We start from the raw sequence: 22,830 nt of genomic DNA on the forward strand, positions 1-22,830 counted from the left end.
TAACCCTTGCCTTTATTTTCCTCTAACATAATATGCATAGCAAAGAGAAGCTTTGAAGACTTTTTCTAAGTCAGAATTGCTTTTATTTCCTATTCCATGCTACATTTTGTAAGCATCAGCCTGTTAAGGAACTACTGTTGAGATACTAAGTGTATTCTGTAAATACTCCATGCAGTTAATCATCCATTTAAAACCCTGCAAGTCTAAATCTGAAGCCTTTCCAAAAAATCATTTTTAATTTGCATGGGCAGGGCAACTTTTCTGGAAATATTTCTCTTCTTTTTTTTTTTTTTTAATTCATTTTAATGTGTGCCTTTCTTTGAAACAGGCACTTTAAAAAGGAGGAGACCACCACAAACCGCTCAGCCACCACAGCGACAGAGGCCCCGGGAGAGTTATCAGATGGGACATATGAGACGTTGACTGCAGCTTTTTGCCTTGGTTCTTCCTAGTGCCTACAATGGGAAAACTCACTCCAAAGAAAACCTGAAAAGTCATTGTCCCCAGTCTAACTCTCAAAAATTGAAGAGGAAAAAAAAAATGAAATGCCCTCAAAACAAGTGGAAATGGTTCATTTTGAGTGAGCAAATCTTCCAACTCAAAAAGAAGAAAAGTGTTTTTCTTACTTTTTTAATTTAGTGGTACAAAATCCTAGAGTATCATGATTATTTCCCCCTTCTGTGCTCTTCATTGCTGCATTTTCTTCACTTGCAGGCAAATATGGCTGTAGTAAAGCTTTTACTCAAGAATTGAAAAAAAACACATGTATTTTTCAACTGCCAGACAAGGCTAGGAAGCTAGACCACCTCAGCATTGGAGACGTTACTTGTCAATGTATATACATTGTTATATGCAGACATGTATTTCTATCGTACACCCGTACTTGTGTGCAATTGTAAACAAGAGAATTGCAATATGGATGTTTCTTTGTATTATAAAACTTTTCCGCTATTAATGAAGAAATTACTGTTTAATTGACATACTCAGGATAACAGAGGATGATGGTGTGTAATGGTCAAGGATCCTGTGATGCTTTACGCAGCAATTTTGAATCAAATCAAACTTCTTTTATCATAATCAAAGTTGCTTCAAGCACTCATTTCACCTTTATCAAGCAGCTGCTAAGACACAGCGTACAAGGTTGAACAGTCTTTGAGATATAACAAGTGTTCTGCAAACTCTGCAAATGCCAGAATGTTTAAAAAAACGTTTTATACAAGTGTCTGATTTCCTGTAGCTCAGCGTTAATATTTTTAATTTGTCTGATTATTCAGTTAAATAATGAATGGTTAGATGAAATATTTTCATGCTTCATTAGAAAATTCTGCCTGTTACTCAGCTTGTTTTTAAAATTGTTTATTTGGGCTGTTCAGATTTTCTTACAGTATGATAATTAAGCTTGTGTTCTGAGGGATGTGGAAAGGAAGAAAAGCTTGTAGTTTTTTAATTTATCAAATATTTTGATAACTTTTCTGCAAGATACTGTTGATTGATAACCACTAAAGTAGAGTGATTTGCCCAGCAGCTGTGGCGGAGTTAAAATTGTGGTTAGGACTACCGATTTTCCTAAATTTATAACTGTAGTGAAGTTCAACAGCACAATGTCCCATTCCAAAGTTTTTATTATGAATGTAAATAATTGGCATTTTAAAGGAGGAAATAAAAGGTGCTTACTGCTATGCAGGAGATGAAAGAGGGCATTACAAAATGTTTAAGCTTGTGATGTATTTATTGCTTGTTTTCCAAAAGCACCAAGCTAATTAGAGATACAAATGTCTATAATTTTCCTGGCTTTGCTTAGGAGAAAATTTACTAAAGGTTGGACAGGCTTTCTTTGTTTGTTTTGTTTTGTTTTTCTTGTTTTTCTTTTTTCTTTTTTTTTTAAGAGTATAAGGTTTACACAATCATTCTCATAATGTGACGCAAGCCAGCAAGGCCAAAAATATTACAGAATATAATGGGATCTCTTCCTTGTAAACTTGTACAGTATGTGGTAACTTTTTCAAAATACAGCTTTTTTGTACATGGTTTAGAGACAAATTTTGTACATGAAACCCTGAGTCCAATAGACTATATAAATAATTCTAAATGATCCTAACTAGCTAGAAGTGTATGTAGTTGCTTTTAAGTCATTTTAAATACATTTGTTTTAAGACTGTGCAAAGGTTGGAAGTGGGTTTGCATTTCTAAAATGGTGACTTTTATTCAGCAAGAGTTCTTAGTAACTTCTTGAGTGTGGTAGACTTTGGAACATGTAAATTTTTTGCCTGTAATGTTATCCTGTGGTAGGATTTTGGCAGTCAAATGCTGCCCTATTTTATTTTGAGTCTAAGTTAAATGTTTTCTGAAAACAGAAATCTGCACTGAACTCTCCACTGCAAGTCAAGATGTGGTAAAACTGAAAGTTCAAGACAATGATATGGAATACTACTGTCAATTTCATGTCCACTGTGTTTTATACAGTATCTTTTTTGTTCACTTTGGAAATTTTTACTAAAAAATGCAAAAAATAAAGTATTGTGCAAAGATATGTAAGGTTTTTTGAAACTTGAAATGCATTAATAAATAGACTTGATGAAATTGTCTTCTGAAGATCCATTTACTTTTTGAACCGTGAAAGCGAAAGGAATTCACAGATTCTATTTAATTTTTGGCTTTTGCTGGAAGGGGCTGTCATGCCAAAAAAAGTAGTTCTGCTATCTTTACACTCTCAAAGTACACTTCCCAATTTTAATATCATACAGTTCAATACAAAAGTAAATGTTTTCGTGTAACCTTTTTAAGAAAAAGCCCTAAAATTGCCTTTAAATTACTTGTATGTTCACAGGAATAAAGCTTTCTCTGTTCCTGTCTTCAAAATGGAAAGTAGTTACTAGTGCTGGGGTATTCAGGCCTGACACCGTAGTTACTGAACCATACTTTGTGAAATAAATAGATTTTTAAAGAGGAATACTGGAATTAACATGCAATACTCTGAAGGCACAACTGATGGATTAGACTTTTAGAAGAAGCAAATATTCTTTTTGCAAGGTGTTTTAAAACTGCTAAGCTGGGTGTCTGTGTGTTCATGTGTGTTGTACCATTGATTTAAGCATAAGACTGCTTTGAAAAGGTAAGTCCTGCCAGCTAGTCTTTCCTTCTGAGGGCTGTTTGTTGAGAGTGGCCTGCTTAGACAGCTGTTTCCCTAACTGAGCAGCATCTGCTTTGATGTATTCAAAGCATATTCAGAGTTCCTTCCTCACAGTCCTTGGTTTTTGGGTTGGTTTGTTTGGTTTTTCTCAGGACTTTTTTTTTTAATAGAAGTGCTTCCCTTTGTAGCTAAACAGCACAATCAGGGCAAAAGGTGTTAAGAAAAGATCAGTTAGAGCAGAGTCCACCTGCAAATGGGCCTCATCGATGCCCAAGAGATGTGGTGGTTGTGTTTGCATTTCTACCTGGGAACACAAACCAGAGGGGCAGAAATAATGCCCAAGCATCTACAATTGAAATTTTGTGGGTTTTTTTAAATGTACTGGGGGAAACAAATGAGTTCAATTGCTTGTTGTAGCTATTCATTTATTCCTCTTGTATTTCCTAGTGTTTTAGGCATTATATGTGTACATCCCCCTCTGGTGTAAAAGCGAGTATAGTCAGAATGGTGTGAATCAGAAGACCATCAAACTCCTCTTTAGATATGAGACATTATAATCAACTTATAGTTTGTATGGTATAAATAAAGTTTGCCTTTAACTAAATGTTCCAATATTTATTTCAGGAAAAACACACAAAAGGAAGGAAGATATTTTTACTTCTGAGTATTGGAGGTTCATGATTACAGAGAGGTGATTGAAAGGACTGCAGTCAGTACATCCTTCTGAGCTGTGCTTGCTCTGACAGCAGCAGGTTCCTCATGACTTTCAAGGTCTCAGTTGAGTTGTTTGGAGGGAGACAGGAATAATCCCAGTGAGCACCAAGTGAGGCACCACTGTAGGCACTTGGCATTGCAGGTATGACTTCAGTGTTATGTTCAGGCATTGTTAGACTTGGAATATGCTGCAACTTGGGCTTTATTTTCATTTTTGTATCAGAAATCAGTGTAATTGCTATTCAAACAGTGTATTTGGACATGGGGTTTGTGAAGAATTACATCAGAATAACTATCTCTGTATCTGCAAGAGTTCAAATGCTGAATGTTCTTTTAATTTTTCTGTTACGTATAGCAACCTAAAGCATGGAATTACTAAAATTTTTTACATAGAAGGTGGAAATACTTTGTATGTTTGAAAACAACTATTTGCTTCACTGAACAAAATCTTCTAAAGCGCAAACTCTGGTTTTCAGTGAAGACTGAAAGATTATTTTACATGCAGTTTTTATCTAAATCTACAAATATTTCTCCTAATGAAAATGCTACTCCAAGTGGCCATTTTAAATTTCAGATCAGCTTCTTAAATTTTCATCTTGGAAGGACAATCATTATCACTTGAAAAGTAAGTATGTTTCAGTTTGCATTATATTTAGTCAGCCTTTATGTTTTCTTTAAAGGAATAATAGTGAAAACAGCTTTTAAAAGTTAGAAGTTAATATTCTGAGTGGTTGGCAAAGCTGGCTGCATCCAGCATTTGATCACTGTTGCTTTCAGAATTGCTAGTTGTGCTCCCCTTGGTCCTTTTTTATGCTTTTTAAATGAATTTCAGTTTAATCCGGGTAACATTTGTATGTTTTAATGCATAATAACCTGTAAAATATTGGTATGGAAAATCTGTTTTGCTTCAGGCCTTAGTACAATCTTGCACATATTTTTTTCTATTTAGAGAACATTTAAAACAAATTACATTCAGAATACAGAGTTGTAGAAACAAATTTTTTAATAAATCCTGTGCCTAGCATTATGAAGTGACAAATGAAATGCTCTGACTTAGATACTGATTTCCATTTCGGTATGCACTAGCTGTAAAATAAAAATAATCTGAGACAGTGTTTCTTCATGTAGCTTATATTCTGACATAGGAACCAAGGGAATTGTGTATGTTTGAATTTATTAAGTTTGTTTATACACAATGATAGTGCTTGAGAATTTTACCATTTTCATTTATTCATGCAGTTTCTAATCATGCTAAAATCTGCCATATGGTGATTTAAAAATCTAAAAATCTCAGGCCTTACATGAACAGGTAGATATGATTTTCATGCAAAGGTTAACTCAACTTAGTTGTGCTAGAATGGCATGTAGTATATAAACATCATTAAAATAGTTAAATTACTAGTAATGTAAATCAGTACTTTAATAGTTAAACAGCAAAGCATTTTCCACTAGGACAAAGTTTAGTATAATATTTTTAGGTGACATAGTTATTTGGCTTGTGCTTTGGTTATAACAGCTCAAGCATTCTGTATGTTGAGATGGTTTTAGGTTTTGAAAGCTATAAAGTAAACAGTTCAAACTCTTTGTGAACAACGTTATCTATTTGGGAATACTTTCTTCTATTAATTAACTCCCTCTTCATTAGGAAATAATATAGGAGAAAGGTTTAATTATATTAGTACTAGTGTTTCAGTCTTTAATAGTAAATTAAGCCCTTTCTTACTTCAAATACAACAAAATGAAATTTTTCAAAGGTAATGATTCTTTCAAATAGTAGTATTTTTATTTCTAGTGAGCACTTTTTTTTTAAACTTTAAGCAATTTAAAATGGAGAGTTGCCATTGAAATTGCTCATGGATAACTTTGAGAGTAGGCTCGTAGATGAACAAAGCAGATACTTCAGCTTCTTGTTGGATCACAAAATCTAAATTCTTTTAATGTAGCTTCACCACCACCTATGAAACTGTCCTATGAAATCAGGATATTAATGTAGCTGTGTATTTTAAAAACATTTTACTTGATGTATAGAATTTTTAATATATTTTGGTGAGTAGATGTTCTTTGTGTACTTGCTCATTTTCTGTTTTGTTTCTGAAATTGGTCTTCACACCTCACAAATGTTTTCTCTTGGGCTGGATGAAGATGAAGGTTGTCAATGCTTTGAGAGCAAAATGTCAGTCTGGAAAGAAAACACAGCATGTAAGCATAATGTTACTTTTTAGGGATCCTGTCTGTATAAAAGTGTGCTCTCTAGATAGCCTGAATCTGGCTGTCCTGTCTTGTACAGGAAGGTATCTGATTTTACAGGCTTGTGAGGAAAGAGATGTGCATTCTGCCTTGCCTTTCTCTGGTACAGTTTATGCTGTTCTGTTGTGTCTATTTGTCATTAGATAATCTTAACAAATTTATCATGTATGTAAATATCACAAACTTTGTGAGGTAAAGGTACTTGGATATAAAATACTGTCAGCAGTTTGTTCAGATGCTCAGGAAACAATATAAGAGAACTCAAAACACATCCTGTGTTTACTACTTTTTTCAATATTAAATTTCCAAAATTGCTAATTGTTAGATCCAGAATTATTGATGTTTCCAAGAAGACCAAAATCTATGTATTGTTTTCTTTGAAGAAAATACTTTTCCTTGAGTATCCTTTGCTACTCCTTTTAGAATCCTCCAATAATCTTTAATTCCCCCCCCCCGATTCCTCCCCATGTGTCATTTCCATTCCCTTGACAAGCCCAGATTATACAGAAAAAAAAACCCAGAACCTAATCAATATCCATTAAAATCTTGACAAAAACTCACACTTCTAGCAGCCAGAAAACTTTCCGGGAGTGTTAGGTACCTGAAGATACCAGCATCTTATATTTTTTTTGTTAGTGTAATAGCTACCCACTTCAGTTACCCATTTCCTAGCATTCCTTAAGTAATACCTCAGTAGTAATTGGCTTGTGCCAGGTTATTGACACAGCTGTATTGGACAGGAGCTTTCTGGTCAGAAAAATTAGTATAGTTAACATAATTCTTTCACAGATTTAATACTTTTTCTCAAGGTACAAAAATCTGTATTTAAACAGAGAAATTATTATTTTTTTTAATGGCAGGAACATGTGCCTTGTGTTGGGTTAGGAAAGGAAAATACCTATAAAATACACTTTCAGGGGGTCAAAGCCCAATAAAGTATGATCCTTCCTCTGCCCTCCAGCTCACAAATTGTCTATGAAAATTTTTCCTTAAATTATTTGTCTTTTGTGTTAGTGTGAAGGAGATGCAGCTCTGCTAACAAGTATTGTTCCACAGAAAGTCTGCAGTACTTACAACTGGTGCTGGTAAGAAAGAGGCTGTAGCAAGGAAAAAATCACCTCAAACTGAACCACAGTTACAAGGTAAGACATGCTTTTCCCATTAACCTTAATTAAACTGTTTAGTTAAAAATTCTCAAAGGATGAAAGCAGTGGGAATCATTGAAGTTTTGTTATTCTGTCTTGTTGCTGAAACTTCTTTGTGTGAATAAGGAGTTTCACAAGTGTTATTAGCATTGCTGTACGTAGAGAACAAGGCCACTCAGACTTGGTGAGTCAGTTTCAAAGAAATCAGCAGGAAAAAAAGTAATGCCCGTGCCTCCCCAAAAAAACCCAAATCTGCAGACTTCAGCTTGTGTTCAGAATTGTTTTTTTTTCTCCAGAAAACTGTTCTCTAGTGCTACTTCAGAGTTCAGCTGACAAAATTCACATCACTGCTTCCATACTATAGAAGAAAGCACAACCAAAGTGCAAAAGTTAGTCAAATACCAGTGAAAGTGTGGTATGTGGGAGTATAGATAGTCTTTTTGTTTTGCAGGACTGCTCACATTCTACAGAAATTTCAAAATATCTGTAGTTTGCGTCCACAGTTCATCACTCCAGGAACCTCTTATACAGCCTGCATAGTATAGTAATTAATTATCAAATATCAGACACCAGACTGGCTTTTAAATGAATGAGACAAAAATAACAGAGTTTTATAAAAATGTGAACTTCAATGGATAATCAGATGACTGTGTAGTGCTGCATGTAGTCCTTCTACTGAGGACTTTCAGGAATGCTGATGCTGAGTTTCTCAATGAAGTAGGTACTGAAAGTAAGATAATTCAGATTTGGCCTATTTTTATAAGTAGGAACTTGAAATTTTAGTAGCTTTAACGTTGGAGTCAATATCTGTCTTACATAATATCTCTTTGAAATTTCATATGGTCCTTATGGAGTGAGATAATCACATTTGAAAAATGAGTAAGAAATTGTCATTAGTTATTATTAATTGTGTAGGAAAATGGCACTGCAGAACTTAACAAAAATTCTTCCTTGGATCGATGTGCTAACTGCTCTATTCCCAAGTCTCAACAAAATTGTCACCCAAGGTTATTGAGCCTTCAATTCAAATTAGCAGCAGTGCTGAGCCAGAATATTTCCCACTATTCATTTCTGATTTGAGAACAAAGAAATTCTTTAAGTCACTTTAAAATAATGCAGCCTGCTCTAGGGAGAGTGGGGAAACCCAGAAATTATACATGGATTAATTCACTTGTGAGAGTGCTGGGACTCAGATGCTTGAATTTGAACTAGGATAACCTGTGTACCAAACATCTGTGGTGTGATTACAGAAAAGCAGTGTTTTTGTTACACTTACTTCTGCTGTGTTTCCCCTGCTTTCACTCTTATTGTCTTCACTATAAGTCCTGGTCGACGGGTGCCTTTTGTCCATGGTATTATGGTTTGAACTGTGTCCCAAATATTTTCCCAAACTGCAGTTCCTTCCCATTTGAACTTGATCATTATTAGCTCACCAATATCAGTGTCCAAGGTGATGAGAAAAGAGTGAGTTTTATTTCCATTAATACCTTCAAATCTGCAGAATACAAAACCAGAATAATGCTGTCCTAATTATTATGGATTCAAGTGAAAAATACTAGTTTATTTTTTCTTTAAAACCAAAGAAAGATCTGGTTCCCTCTCTGGGGGGGAGGAGAAATTAGAATGTCTCTAGGATACTCTTTCTCCAGGTGCATAAAATGGTGAAATACATCAACATGGAGAAAAGCAGAAGTGGGAGAAGCTTGAACAGCTGGTGAAGCAGTGGTGGTTTCTGACAGCAAAAGAAAAGGTTACCCATAATAGAATCTATTTTGTCAATTGTCTGCGAGAGCAAAGGCCAACCCATGCTATTGCTTTTGTTTAGTACAGCTAGTGTCCATCATGATAAGTATTGAAAATTCTTTACCTTGATTACAGCTGCTTATTTGTGTTTTATTTTATTAGACATTCCTGTGTTAGCCGTGGGATGGACTGAACATAAGTGCACAGGATACGTAAAGTTCAGGGAACCTTCTCAGATGAACAAGTTTGGTTTATAGAGATCTTTCCAGCAAAAACTGTATCAACATTGTAAAAGTTTGTGACTTTAGGAGGTATGGGTGAAAAGAGGCCACTTTCCAGTTCATCTTCACTTAACTGTTCTAATAAACTGTTTCACTCACAGCATGATTACGTGCATGGTGATGTAAACTGGCACCTTGTTTCTCACTGATACAATGACATCTTACATCAGTACTCACAGTGTGATGGGCAGGTTTTTAGCATCTTTCTTAGTGCCAGTCAGAGAGATGGTGAAAGTTGGGTCTATCTCCTTGCCTTCAATTTCATTGATGAAGTGGATCTTGAACTGGTAATGGTAAACTGTAGAAGGGAAGAATTTGCCAAGTGACAAAATTAATGATCAAAGAAGCAACAGATTTCTCAGGCAAATAAACTTGATTGATATTTCCATTTTATTTTTTAAACAAATGTGTTGCAATTAAAACATCACTTTTTCTGATTGTTGCTGTGCTGTGTGTAGTCCCTTAGGGTTTGAGGCTCTCTCTTTATTTCAAAGCATGGAGAAAAGAGGTCACCTGGGCCGAGTTCCCTTTGTAGGATAAAACATTCCTCCAGGGGAAATATTTCAGCTTTTCTGAAGTGTAATTGTTAGAACTTCTGGCAAGCCCTCTGTCTAATCAGCAGACAGATCCTTATGACTGGACATGGCTAGAGATGTGTGATGCAGATTGAAGACCTTATGCAATGTAGCCAGGCTTTTTCTCTGACTGTCTATAAAATTGTTCTGCAAAACATCTAGATGACTCACAAACCTTCGGTGACTACATAATGATACATTGTGTTTAACATGCAGCCATTAACAATATGACTTTGTTCAAGGGCATTACTGTAAGAAAGATGTCATTAATACTTTGAGATTTGGTGGGTTTCTGGAAGAACAGTGTTTAGGAAAGTCTTTGAACTGAATATTGTCAGAATGAAGAATGCCCAAGAAATCATCAGTGTACTGATTATGAGCAGTTTGACATTTAGTAAATTATGAAAAAACAAACACCCAAACCAAACATACAGTTAGATGCAGATATTGTCAGCTAGATTAGAATGTCCAAAACTCTTCTGTCTGGTAATTCTACCAGCCACCTTCTTGTCAAAACTGATTTAGGTGTTAAGGAAGAAAACCTAAGTAATTTCTATTAACAAAGATCACAGAGTATTTGGAGGATTTAGGGATTTTGTATTTATCCTTGCAATCTGGTCAAATTTCATATGGGAAGCTCTTCTAATAAATGTTATTGATACTTGTTTTTGAGTAGAAAGATGCTCTTTCCTCATTTCCTCTCCCTGCCCCCTTCAGACTTGATTACATTGGAGTATGGCTCCACCATGCTGGTAAGGAGTCATCTTTTCATGTATATGCACAGAGTATTTTTTTGTGTGCAGCTCTGAGTGTTCACAATTGAAAGTGTTTGCTAGAAAAGCTGTATCTTTTTATTGTTGTTTCATAGTTATTTTATGCTAGTGAACAATGTATTTTCTTTTGAAAAGTTGACACTCAGTAGAAGACCAAATGGCTGATTCTCTTCTGCAAACGTGATGAGCACAAACAAGGCAGAGAGGGTTGTTTACTGATCACTTTTATGTATATCCTGTCTTGCCCCGAGTTTTTACTCCATCTGAAAACTGATTGTTCTACTGTATGTTCTGATAAAGAGTAGGATTTTGCTGTGGTTACAATGCTTACTTTAAGGAAAAAGGTGAGCATATTCACATAAAAACTCTGACTTAGGATGCCATCACAGCTTTATTGTAAATGCTAACATCTTTCTAACAACTACTTTTTGCTTGAACTTGATTAATTTGCAGTCAAGAACATGCCATTAACTTGAAAAAATGAAATGTCAGATTTTGTGAAGACAGAGAATTGTGAAGTGTAATGCTGATTTGCTCAAATTTCTTCTGTTTCAGTTTCTCACATGATCTTCAAACATTTTTTAAAGCACATTACAAAGATGACTTTATGTGTACCCTCCTACAGTTGCTGCCTTGTTTGGGAGCTTTTGTGAAAGGAAACCATTGTTTGGGGCACACATATCTGTGTATGTGCCAAGGATGTTTTTCTGAAGCAAAACCATTTCCAAGCATAAAAATGCCACATGTTTAACACTGAAGTAAAAGCCAATAGGACGCGGATATTTTACCACAAACTGAGACTATCTTACTGTCTAGAGAAGAAGGGATGGCATTTCTTTGCCCAGGTGTGGTGGTAGTGGGCACCATGTACTGCAGCAAAATAACAACTAGGGAACTAGGCACAGCCTCTAGAGTTTTAAAATCTACTTCAAGTAGCTTCCTGAGGCATTTTAACAAAATGTAAGAGGAGATCTAGCAGATTCAGCTGCTCTGAGTATCAATCAAGGCCGAGCAGACTCCTCAGGAGGCATCACCCTGTACTTCATAGCTGCAATAGCAGAAGACTTCCCATTTTATTTTTAAAGTACCTGAATTTTTGTATTTTTTTAGCATCTGTGGCACCACACCTGAGTGCCGGGCACTGTGAGGTAACGACGTGTAAGGCAAGCAGCATCTTTAACCATTTCTCCTCAGGACTGGGAAGGCCTTGCGTGCCAGGGGCAGGCTGACGACATTCCCCGTGTTTCTCCAACCCCAGGCTTGGGCAGGCACCAGGGGCAGCCCCTCTCCGGCCGCGCCAGGCAGAAGGGGCCAGCCCGGGCCGCGTGCGGGGCCGGGTGCGGGGCCGGGGCGGGCGGGGCCGGCGCCGCCTCAGCGCTGAGGAGAGAGGGGCGGGACGGGGCTGCGGCCCGGCCGGCGCCGGAGGGCGGGCGTGTCCCTTCCGTCGTGCCGTGCGCTTGTTCTCGCTACAAAAATTGTACGTAAATGTTCCCGCTGGAAGGTGAAATGTCTGCTGAGCCGCAGCAGCCGCCTCGCGGGCTCTGGCAGCCGCGTTGTTGGCAGCCGGGCCCCGCCATTTTGTGCTGCGGGCCGGCAGGTGGGCCCTGCGCCCTGCCGTGGCTGCTGCTCTGTGTGGTAAAAGATGCACGAAACCGCAGTGAGTGGCTCTCTGAGCTTAGAAAATGGTTACTTTGTGCTCTCAAAGTAATTTAATGGAGGTAAATCTAGAGTAGCAGTCACTATATTTGAGCGCTACAGTTCTGCCTTGTGAAAGTCTGTGCTATTCTGTTGTCTCTGTGTTGTTTGAAAAGTAATAATTTGTATATCATCTTGTAGAGTAGGTAGAGTTACTCCTGGAACAGGAGGTTTTATAGGCCTCTCAGAGCAATTATGCTTGGGTTTTTTTGGCTTGTCTGCGTGCCTGCATATATTACAACAAATTCACACAGGTCAGCTGTAGGAAAATCCTGGTAGATCAGGACCCTGAACATCTCTGAGGCCTCATATCCACAGTTAGCCTGTGGCAAGCATGCAGCCTGCTTTTTCCCACAGAAATATTAAACGTCAGGATCTTGTTGAAAGGACATCATGGTGGCCTGCAAGGATTCTCAGTTGTCTCAGCAGATTGATTATTCCCATAGATTGTGTAAGCTTTAATAAATGAGTAAAAAGGATCACAAAGCTTAGGCTCGTTCTTGCAGCTTGTGATAAATCTGGAGACACTAGCAAGTATTCCCACAAACCTTTGAAAGGCATCTGTGCTCTTGTTTTCAAGAAGAGTCGTCTACTTTTTGGGAGCCTTTCCTCCCTGATGTTGTATCCCAGAGTGTTGCACCGGTTCTTTCGACAGCTGAGGCACAGTCCTTTGTTGAACGTGTTGATGTCGTTGCACCAGTATGCTGTGCTTTGCTTATCCTTGTGAAGCAGAGAGTCGATGAACAAATGAACTGACCTCTCATGGGCACATTTTACAGTTTGAGTGATGCCTGAAAAAATTGAAACAACAAAATTTTGCAGTCCCTTATTCCTTTTTACCATTTCAACTGCAGAGGAGTACAGTAGCCAACTCTAAACATATGCTGTTTTTCCCCTGCCCCCTTTACTACTAAAATACTATTATTTTGCCTCAGAAATCATACATTGCAGCAACTTTACTTTGAGGATCATTACAAAATAGCTTGGCTGAACCCACATGATAATAAAATGGAGTAATTTACTGCTTAAACTTCTTTAGCCTAGGTATTTTAAGACTATCACTATGAATCTTCATTTCATTGTACTGGCTGTTTTGGTCAGTATGAAATAAAACATATGCAGTCCATATGTAGATCATGCCACATTAAAGGCAGCAGTCTCATTCTGAATGGTTGAACACTGTTGTCTTTGGATCATGATGTGGTAATGTCAAATTTTGTCCTTATCAGAGTGACAAACTCATGTTGAATTAATATTTCCTTGCAGCTACTACTGGGGAATAAGGAGCAAAAATATATTAAATCCATTAAAATTATTAAATAGATAGATCTTTTATTACTGGAAGTATCTTTTTCTTCCTTAAGTGTCATCGAGTTACAAAATTTATTTTCTTCTGTGAATCAGGATATATCACAATGACTGTTTTTATGTCTTCACATAAGCTTTTTAGCTGATGCTTTTTTTCAAATTTGTTATGAATTATCCACTAACAGGTAAGGCCTACTTTTAGATAGTGTGATGATAGTTGAAAAGTATTTTTGTAATGTAGTGAGCTGGGTAGACAGTACTCTTTTGGGGTTTTTTGGTGAACAGTTCTGGTTGTCCCTGTTCATCAGTACCTTATCTTTTTTCAGTATGTTGCATAAGTTTCTCTATATGCTTATTTTTAGGTACATTTGAAATAAGCTTCCATATATAAAACCTGGCCTGCAACACTGGCCATCATCTGCATCATCTGCACAGCTGAAGGACAGGAAGTTGGGAAAAGGTGAAGTAAGGAGGTGAGTAGTAAAGCCCTGTGTTTTATTTGTATTGAAATAATTAGTTGCACAGTAGATGAGTGTTGTTTAATTAGAGTAAGTTTTCTCATTTCCTCTATTGCTAGAAGAAATACCTTTGAAATTATTCAGAAGTGCTTGACAGCAGGGTGCTCGTGGGCTCGTTTTCAGACGTGCTAGGCAGCCAGATTCCTGACTCTAGCCAGTAACAACAGTTTGTACTCAATACATCTAAAAATCAGATAACAAGTTTCTAGAAAATAAATTTCCTTGCATTCCTGTTATCTCTGTGGTCTTAAACAGTATCTATGTGAAGTTTTCCAGAGATGCTGCCAGTGCAGCTGAACATTTTGTGCTGTTGGTTCTTACCACTGATTCCGTACTGTGCAATGTGGTTATACACGTGTATGACGTGGCAGCCAGGCTGAAAGGTGCCTCCATTGGGATAGAAGTCAAAATGAGCCACAGGCTGCTTGATGCCAACACTGAGACCCATGTGCTGCTTAGTGAATGTATGAATTGCATCTACAAAGTTTGCATCATCTGGAGATAAACGGTCTGTTGGTGACATTCCTTCAAACAAGGGACCAGCAGGGTCAAGGCCTGCAAGAAATGCAAATAATCCAGCTGTGATATACTTCAGATGGACTCTTCTTTTACTGTTGTGAGAAAAGTCTGTGATAAACTTTTAAAAACAGACAGCACTGGTACTTTACAAGGTCTTTCCCTGATAGAAACAATGCTAGGATCACTTGTCCTGCAGAGAGGGTAAATGGTTACACCAAAAAGGTAAAGAAACAGAGGCACTGGTATAAACAGTAACTGCTACATGCACAAGGACACAGGCCCAGAGATAGGTGTGTTTGTTGTAGACAAACCGTTTTGTTCTTTCAGGCTGTAGAGGTCACGTATTTCAGAGGCCCTTTTGAAGACAACAGTGCTGCAACAAAGTTGACTTTTAGCCCACATTTAGGACCTGAGACTTTAATGTTTCAGTTGTTGCTTAGAAGAGCTTTATTTCTGCTGTATCTTCAAGGCACATTTTTATGGTATTCAGTATCCACTTAGGGAGTCTTGCCGAGTTTAGTTTGCTAGATAGTTTTGTATGGTGCTCTTCTTGGTTGAGAACTGATTTATGGAAAAGGACTACCTGTGTCGTTTAAAGCTGCCTTCGGTTTTGAGGACAAGCTTCTAGATTTTTGATTCTTCATCTGATACTGTGGACTAATGTAATTGCATAGATGCAGCTGCACAAGATTAATAGCACGGGCTGCAAGTAGGGGTGACACCCTGAAGGCATACATTTCCTTGTATTTTTATTAGCTTTTATCACTGAATTTTTGGAGTTTAATATTGCAAGTCTGAATAATTTGTGCTGAAGAATGCAATAAATAATTTTTTTTTACTTCCCCATTATTGAGGTTTGAGGTACTAATACGGTTTGAACAAGCAGCACTGGTGAAGTAAACACAGGTGTAGTAACACAACACTGTGTAAAATCAGCTTCTTGGCATACAGGCAGTTCCACAAGAGCTGACTGTGTGAAGGACTATGGTATGTGGCAATGAATCCAAGATCAGAACTGAGACTTCACACTGCAGTCATGTATATTTGCCTTACTCCCAAATTAGATTAAAGTGAAATGTTTTCTCTGGTAACTTCAGTGTAACTTTTGTGTGCGTGTAAAATGCACTTCTGTTGTGTTTTGGTTTTTTTAGGCTATCACTGTGCATTAGACATGGTACTGTATACAGTGTATCAGTAGCCTTATAAATGTATTTTCATTTCATTAGTAATTAGTACAGTTACAAAACGTTACAGAAGGCTCAAGATTCCACTAGTCAAAACAACAGTGTTATTGTTAACTTTGTTTACTGAAAGCATCTATTAGGGTACTTGTAATCTAGGACTATAGGAGAAGTGACTTCAAATCACTGTGTGAGCAGCGTACCACAATTGAAAGATCAAGCACAATCAAACAATTTCCATAAGGTTTTGGGTTTTTTTAAATTAGGTGCTAACAATGAACAGTGTATTTTAATGACTTTGGGTCAAAATAGTGACCAAAGATCCAACATTAATGGCTGACGTTTAGTTTAAGGTGTAACTGGGAATGGTTAAATTCAAGCAACATGCAACTGGAATCTTTAGTTTATGATTTGTAATCCTCACACTTGTATATTCTGTGTGTCATAATTTGGACTGATAAAAGGAAATAACTAGGAAAGATAAAAGCTAGAAATACTATGATATTTTATTTTGAAAATGTTTTCATTAAATTATCTAAATTGAATTTCTAACCAGTGGGATGAAACTTCTAAACTATGGCAAATACTGCTCTTCCACCGGTAAATATTGATATAACATCAACATGTCCAATATCTATATATCTTAAAGTTACTGAATGTTACATTTCTTAAAGTTATTAGTCTTTTACCTGTAATTCTTCCAATCTTTTTGGTACCACTGATATAACTTCCAGCAAATCCTGAAACATGAGCTCCTAGGCTGTACCCAATTAGATGAGCATTTCTTCTGGAAAATTGAATGGACTCCTAGAAGATAGCAGCAGCTTGATTCAGATGCAGGAAATGTGAAAAGTAAACAGTGAAATACTTACTACAAGCTAGGAATGCCACAAACTACAACACAAGAAATTTGTTTGTCAATGATGGAAGTCAGATGAGGTGCATGGATCATGCACTAAATTTCTTTGCTGGCTGAACATTATTCCTTGCCTACTTTTCATGTACCAGGAAAATTCCACACATTTGGACACTGCTACCTTGCTTTTTTTTTTTCATGAGAAACTTGCACAAGCCAAATTAGAAGCTGAAGTATCAAAAATTGATCAGACATGCCAACTGATAAGGCAATGATATTTTTGTACTGATTTGTGCGAAACAGCGTGTCTGATCTGAAGCAAACCTATTGAAACAATTGGCCTCAGGCCCTTCTTTCTGCATAATCAATACTGTCTAGATCATAAGCATTTCACCTGACTTGCAAGGCTCTTAAGTTTTTCTGACTTATAAGGAAAAATGTGTCATTTTTTTTTGCAAGGAAAGACAAACCTCCATTTTATTTTTGTTGTGGGTATTGCATGTCCCAATGGAGGGGCTCTGCAGTCTTGATACCTGTCTCTTGTGGAGGTGAGTGAAGCGTGGCAGCCTTCTTTTGAGAGAGACAGCTCTTAGAAATTGCAAGATCTGACCAATTTTCTTGGCAGGTGTTACTGAGATGAATACTATTGAGATTGTTAGTGATCATGCCCTATGGACTCTTGGACAAAGAGTACTAATACCTACTTTATTTTTGTTCTTTGTTAAAATGTTGCACAGCACTGCAGTTTTTGTTACATCCATTGCTGATATTTCAAGTATGCCAGTAAGGAGACTGAAGCATAAAGGAAAAGATAGGTAAGAGATTTGGAATGAAGGTGTTTTTTAACTGCTACAAACTCAGCAGGGGTACTTCTCAACAGCTGGAAGGTTTACTGCTAGAACACGCCCAAATGACTGCTGTGAAAATTTGTGGTGTGTTTGCATCTTGGAACATAATCATGGTACAAGAGCAGCTACCTACAATGCTGGAGAAAGGAGTCTTTTATTCAAGCCTCAATTTGTTTGCTGACACAGGAGAAATCACAGACATTCTTTTTTGTTGACAATGTGGCGTGCTCTCCTGGGAACTGAACAAAGTCCACCATTTGATTCATTCAATAATTAAACAGCTTCAAAATCCAACCTTAGGCTTCAGCAATTCAAAACATATTTGACCAAGAGCTAATGTTTCTTGTAATGTCACAACAAAAAATACTCTGGCTTTTCTGGCCTCTCTCTTGTGCTTGTTGTCCCTAACTGGGCATTGTACGTGAAACTTGTTCTAGCCCTGCCATTCCTGTTGAAAGCAGCTTAGCCCTTCAGTGGTGCCTGTTACAGATCTTTCAGCTTTGCAGTGTATTTTTCTTGCACCTTAACCCCTGCCATATTTAAATGAATGTATTAAATTCATTGTGTATAATTTCATTTCAAGTTAAGTTTTATGAAGTCATGTGAAAGTTTATGAAGAAATATTTCTTCAGTGAAGAAACTTCAGTGATTGAAATGAACAGAATTCAGTGATTGAAATGAACAGAATTAACCAGTATAGTATCTGAGAAAGGTGGTAGAAGCGTAAGTACAGGTAAATAGGTCTGTTCCAGAGAAACCTGTGATGATCTGGGGGCTCTTACCTCCAGCCATTCCAGGAAGTTTGCTATCTCCTGTCCTACGTAGCGTGTATTCTGTACAGCAATGGGATAGTGCTGGTGAGCAAGTGTAAGCCAGTCTGCAATGATCACATTAATTTCTTTATGCTGAGACTTCAGAGCTGCTGCCATTTTCCAAATCCAACCTTCTAATATTCCATCCACCTATTATATTAAAACAAAACAAAAACAAAATGAAAACAAACACAATCTTAAGGGGAATCGGTCTCTGCCAAATATTTATTGTGAAAAGTTCAAGAAAACAAAAAACATAATATAAACAAGGAGGGCTTTATGCTGATAACTAAATTTTAGGGGTTTTAGCATGCTTCAGTGCTGACAATCTGCAGCTTTTGATGGACAAAAAAAAATAAGAATCTATGTAAAAACTGTATAATAATTTGTCTTTTAATATGAGCTATTATCAGTGAAATGATGTCCCTAAATATTTTTGCTTATCCTGAGATAATTGCTAATACTAATTTAAAAGACAGACCGAAATGCCCATAAAATTTTTTATTGCATTTAAGAGCAGCTGTCCATATAAATTTAAGCTAAAAGGGTTGGAGAGGGGGGGAAGTTGGAGGATTTGCAGACCAGTGGGCATTTACCGTTTGCTGCTGTGCTATTATAAAATCTGCTTCTTTTTTTTTTTTTTGAGTCATTCTTTAAGGATCACCATTTCCTTACTAGTATCAGACTACTTCTGACTTGATGAACCAGAATAATTATTATCAGATTTAATTGTTGCTCTAGTTGCAGTTATTTCCTTAATTAATAGAACATCCTTATCTCTTCTGGTGTTTTAACAGGATTTGGGTGTCTTAGTTCTGGGTTTCCCTGCATACTCCTCTTAAGAGCCCAAGATCTCTGCAAATGAAGTTACTATGAATGATAAACTTGAATGGCAGCAGCCTCAGTTCTTTGATTTGTCTTGGAAGACAAATTTTTGAGCAAATTCTTATTTGGGAGGCTTGGCTAAAGTAATCTAAGAAAATGCTTCATCCAAAGACAGCTTTGCTGTTACTTATTGAGGTGCACCAAGGGTGTTGTTCCAGGTTCCTCTGCATATTTACTGATTTGCAAAAAAGATCCATTTTGCCACCTCTTGTGAAGACATTGGTTCTAGGAGAATTAAAGATCTGTTCAAATGACATTATTTCTTAGCCTTCCTTTTCTTTTGCTGCTTTTTCAACTGAGAAGCTGATCAAAAGTCACTCTTTACTACTGCTATGCTTTTAGAGAAAGCTCTATTTTACGGTTTAATTGGAAGCAGTTAAATGATAATTCATTGATGTTGAAGGCTTCATTTTCAGCTGAGGTGGCTTATAGAGAAGATCTCTTTAAAGGCGTATCTGTGAGAAAGATGTGGGGAGATTGTGTGCACTTCTTTTCAATAAGTGTGTAAATATCTGGCAGTGAATGTATTGCAGAAATGAAACTGGTATCAAGTCCTCCAGAGGCACAGCACATTAATTCAGATACTTGTTCAAACTTTGCTGGCTTTTAATCAGGGCTGAATCTAATCCTTGGTATGGGACTCCCACATGAAAAATTACTTATAGACTGTTCCTTTAGAATCTCAGTGGGGAGTATGCACTTTGTATTATTTCTAGCCATGATTGCTACCAAGAAAATCCACCATCTTTTTAATCACAGCCCTTCTTCAGAAGTCACTTTTGGCACTAACAGAATGAGAAGGAAAGTATATCAAATCAGATATAGTTTGTATTAAAATGTGAGTTCATACCGACCAGCCATGGACTATCATCACCAGAGGAAGAGAGGCATTGAAACTGCATTTGTCAAGAGTCTCCAACTGATTAAAAAAAATCTCACAGCTTTCTTCAGTTGTATCTCTATAGAGTCGAAATTTGGTTTCTAAGTTTTGCTGATCTTTCGTTGCTCTTGTGTGCTGACTCTGTGATCCCAGTGCCTCTGAAATGAAATTCATAGCAACAGTCATAATTGGATTTAATCTAAATCCTGAATAAGTTATTATTGAAACACAGTTGATAAGACAAACTAAACTAGCAAGATTGAAACTCTAGCTATGTATGAATATTGCCTACTCCAGGTGGGCCTAAGCTGTACATTTAGAGTCAAAAAAAAGCGATCTCTTTCAAAGTTTGAGATGGTCTACATCTAAGACAGCATTTCATAAATAACTGTTAAGTACCTGGAATGGTTTCTGTATATAAGAAAGTGGAGGCAAGGTGAACTGTGGTTTTATCAGCATTATGAGCTTAGAAGGAAAGCATGAATATAGAGAAATTGCTGAATAATGGAGTAAAATAAAGCAGAAGCTTTGAAAAAGCTCTTTGTGACATGCAAGCCTGATGTTTCTTTCTAATAAGCTTTCAGACTGTATTAATCTGAAAACTATATAACAAATAATTGCATAGCTAGAAAAAGTGGGGGTTAGTAGAAGAAAAGTGAACATGTGATCACCTAGATAAATGAGGGGTTACAGTTCTTTATGTTGTAAAGGAAAGTTTTCGAGTGGAGAGTTCACTAGCAGTTTCTTGGGGCCTGTTTTTTGGCTAATTTTATTTTAATATTTTCAGTAAAGAAGCAGGCATGAAGGGTACAAGACTGACAAAATTTAGCATTTGCTACCACTGAGGAGACCAAAATGTTAAACACTAAGTGTTAGACAACCTTGAAATACAGCACCAGAAACAGGTAGAAATCTGATACTATGAAGTGCAAGGTCATATAGTTGATAAGAATTTCTCTGTAAATGGGGCTCATAAATTGGAAGTGACACAAGGGTAAAAAGACTTGGCTGTAGTAATCAATAACAAAAATTACTCCGAGTCACCACTGTGATTTGGCTGGGAGACAGGAAGATATAATTCCAAGATGCATCAAGGAGGAGTTTTTTAGTAGGAAGAGACAATGTCAGTGCCAGTAAGTTAAGGCACTTTAATATTAACGACATACAGAACAGTGTTTGCAGCACTCATTACCAAGTTCAGGTGATACCTGAACATCTAAATCAGAGCACGTTAATATCTGTATTAAATCTGCAAATGTATCCTCAGGTTCTATAACATTGTTGTCTTGATAAGATTTTGATAATTTACAAGGTGCTTCTGATACATTTACAGATGGGCCTTTATCCTGCAAGTATATTAGTGATGGGAAGCTCCCATATTGTTTGCAGTAGTAGCATCTTCTTATACTCAGTACAAAGAACCCTAATGTAAGGCATGCTGGTTTTAGATTCACCACATGTCAGTCTTTATTTAAGCTTTTATTTTAGTATAAACAAGCCAGCATATTTTATTTTATTAAGTGAATGACAATTCTGGCAAGAAAACTCCCAAACTGAACTGACTGTGCACTCTTTTCTATTTATGACTAATTGCTGAGTATTCCAAGTAACTCCAGGCAATGTTGTGTTTTGTAGCTAGGAAACATTGTAGAAGGTTGTTCAGCATTTTACAAGAGCTGGAATTTAAAAGCTTCAAGGTTATTGAAGGTTTATTGTCAAAATTCTTAGCCTCAGTGTCTCACATTTGTCTTTAATGGCACTTTGAATGGTTGATAGCTAATCAGGACTATGTCTGATCATGTCTCGTTTGAAATGTCTACTTAAGAGCATTTCCGTTGGATTTTTTTTTTTGGTGGGAAAGGACAAGGTAATATTAGGAGAAAGCGAATCTAGATGAAGAATTGAAAACTGGAAAGAGTTTTAATTATGTTGATATTCTTAACCTCCAGTTTATTTAGGCTTTGGTGAGTAGTTTCTACACAAAGATAAACACTGTGCTCTATTTTTAGCACAAAAAAGCAAACCAACTTGTGCCTGTTCCATTGTACACTTCCTTTCTTTGTTTTAAGTCTTGTTTTCATTTTCTTTTTGCTCTCTTGGTGTTTGTGCAATGCAGAGGAGCTTTGTCATGCTCCATATTGTGCATTCTACCGAAAACAAGTTAGTAAATAGCTGTTTTATTTATACATTGACTGTGAAAGTGCTCAGGGTGCTTTAATGGGTGAGCCATTGGTTTGCCAGCAAGTCTGAGGGGGAATTAAATATATAGCTGAGCCTCTTCATGGCTGTTAGAAGTTCCAATAGAATCTGTTGTGCTGTTGACAAAGACCTGCTTCAATCTGTTAATCCATGTAGTGACTTGGAGAAGGAATAGAGCCTGAAGAGCTTGACTTCTACAACAGAGTCTTGCTAAAAATGTCATACATGTGACTCAGTGACATAATCAAGGGGAACTGCAAAGTTTCATAGGTCAGTTTACAAAACCAACAAAATAAACCTGCTGAATTTTTTCCCATTCTAGTTGCAGCTAAAAGTGGCAAGATCTTACTGAAACTCCAAAAATTTTTCTCTTTGGAAAATTTACCCTTACTCCAATGAGTGAGTTGCTGACTTAATTTACTTTTTCTGTGAAGATCCTACTGTAACATGAATTATTTTAGGAAAGACAATGCAGTGTGGCCACACTGATCCATGTGCTATCATAAATTACCTTCATGCAG

General features: G+C 36.9%; 2 protein-coding genes across 3 annotated transcripts in view; one reads left to right on the plus strand and one right to left on the minus strand.

The window, feature by feature from the left end:
- ADAM10 (ADAM metallopeptidase domain 10) overlaps positions 1-2,580 on the plus strand; it is a 45,956-nt gene extending 43,376 nt beyond the window's left edge. Inside the window, 2 exon segments of the mRNA XM_051628996.1 lie at positions 329-412; positions 415-2,580. Coding sequence (XP_051484956.1) covers positions 329-412; positions 415-452 — 122 coding nt within the window. The 3' untranslated portion in view covers positions 453-2,580.
- A 1,150-nt stretch (positions 2,581-3,730) lies between these two features.
- Positions 3,731-22,830, minus strand: part of LIPC (lipase C, hepatic type) — a 49,105-nt gene continuing 30,005 nt past the window's right edge. Inside the window, exons 2-9 of one of the 2 annotated variants that reach the window (XM_051629008.1) lie at positions 20,081-20,268; positions 18,316-18,495; positions 16,519-16,636; positions 14,451-14,684; positions 12,852-13,094; positions 9,438-9,558; positions 8,513-8,731; positions 3,731-6,023 (exon numbers count right to left, since the gene is read on the minus strand). In XM_051629008.1, coding sequence (XP_051484968.1) covers positions 5,918-6,023; positions 8,513-8,731; positions 9,438-9,558; positions 12,852-13,094; positions 14,451-14,684; positions 16,519-16,636; positions 18,316-18,495; positions 20,081-20,268 — 1,409 coding nt within the window. In that variant the 3' untranslated portion in view covers positions 3,731-5,917. The remainder of the gene's footprint in view (positions 6,024-8,512; positions 8,732-9,437; positions 9,559-12,851; positions 13,095-14,450; positions 14,685-16,518; positions 16,637-18,315; positions 18,496-20,080; positions 20,269-22,830) is intronic. The other variant, XM_051629009.1, reaches the window with a different exon arrangement.

The sequence above is a fragment of the Apus apus genome, chromosome 10 (genome assembly GCF_020740795.1).
Source record: "Apus apus isolate bApuApu2 chromosome 10, bApuApu2.pri.cur, whole genome shotgun sequence".
Classification (NCBI taxonomy): Eukaryota; Metazoa; Chordata; class Aves; order Apodiformes; family Apodidae; genus Apus; species Apus apus.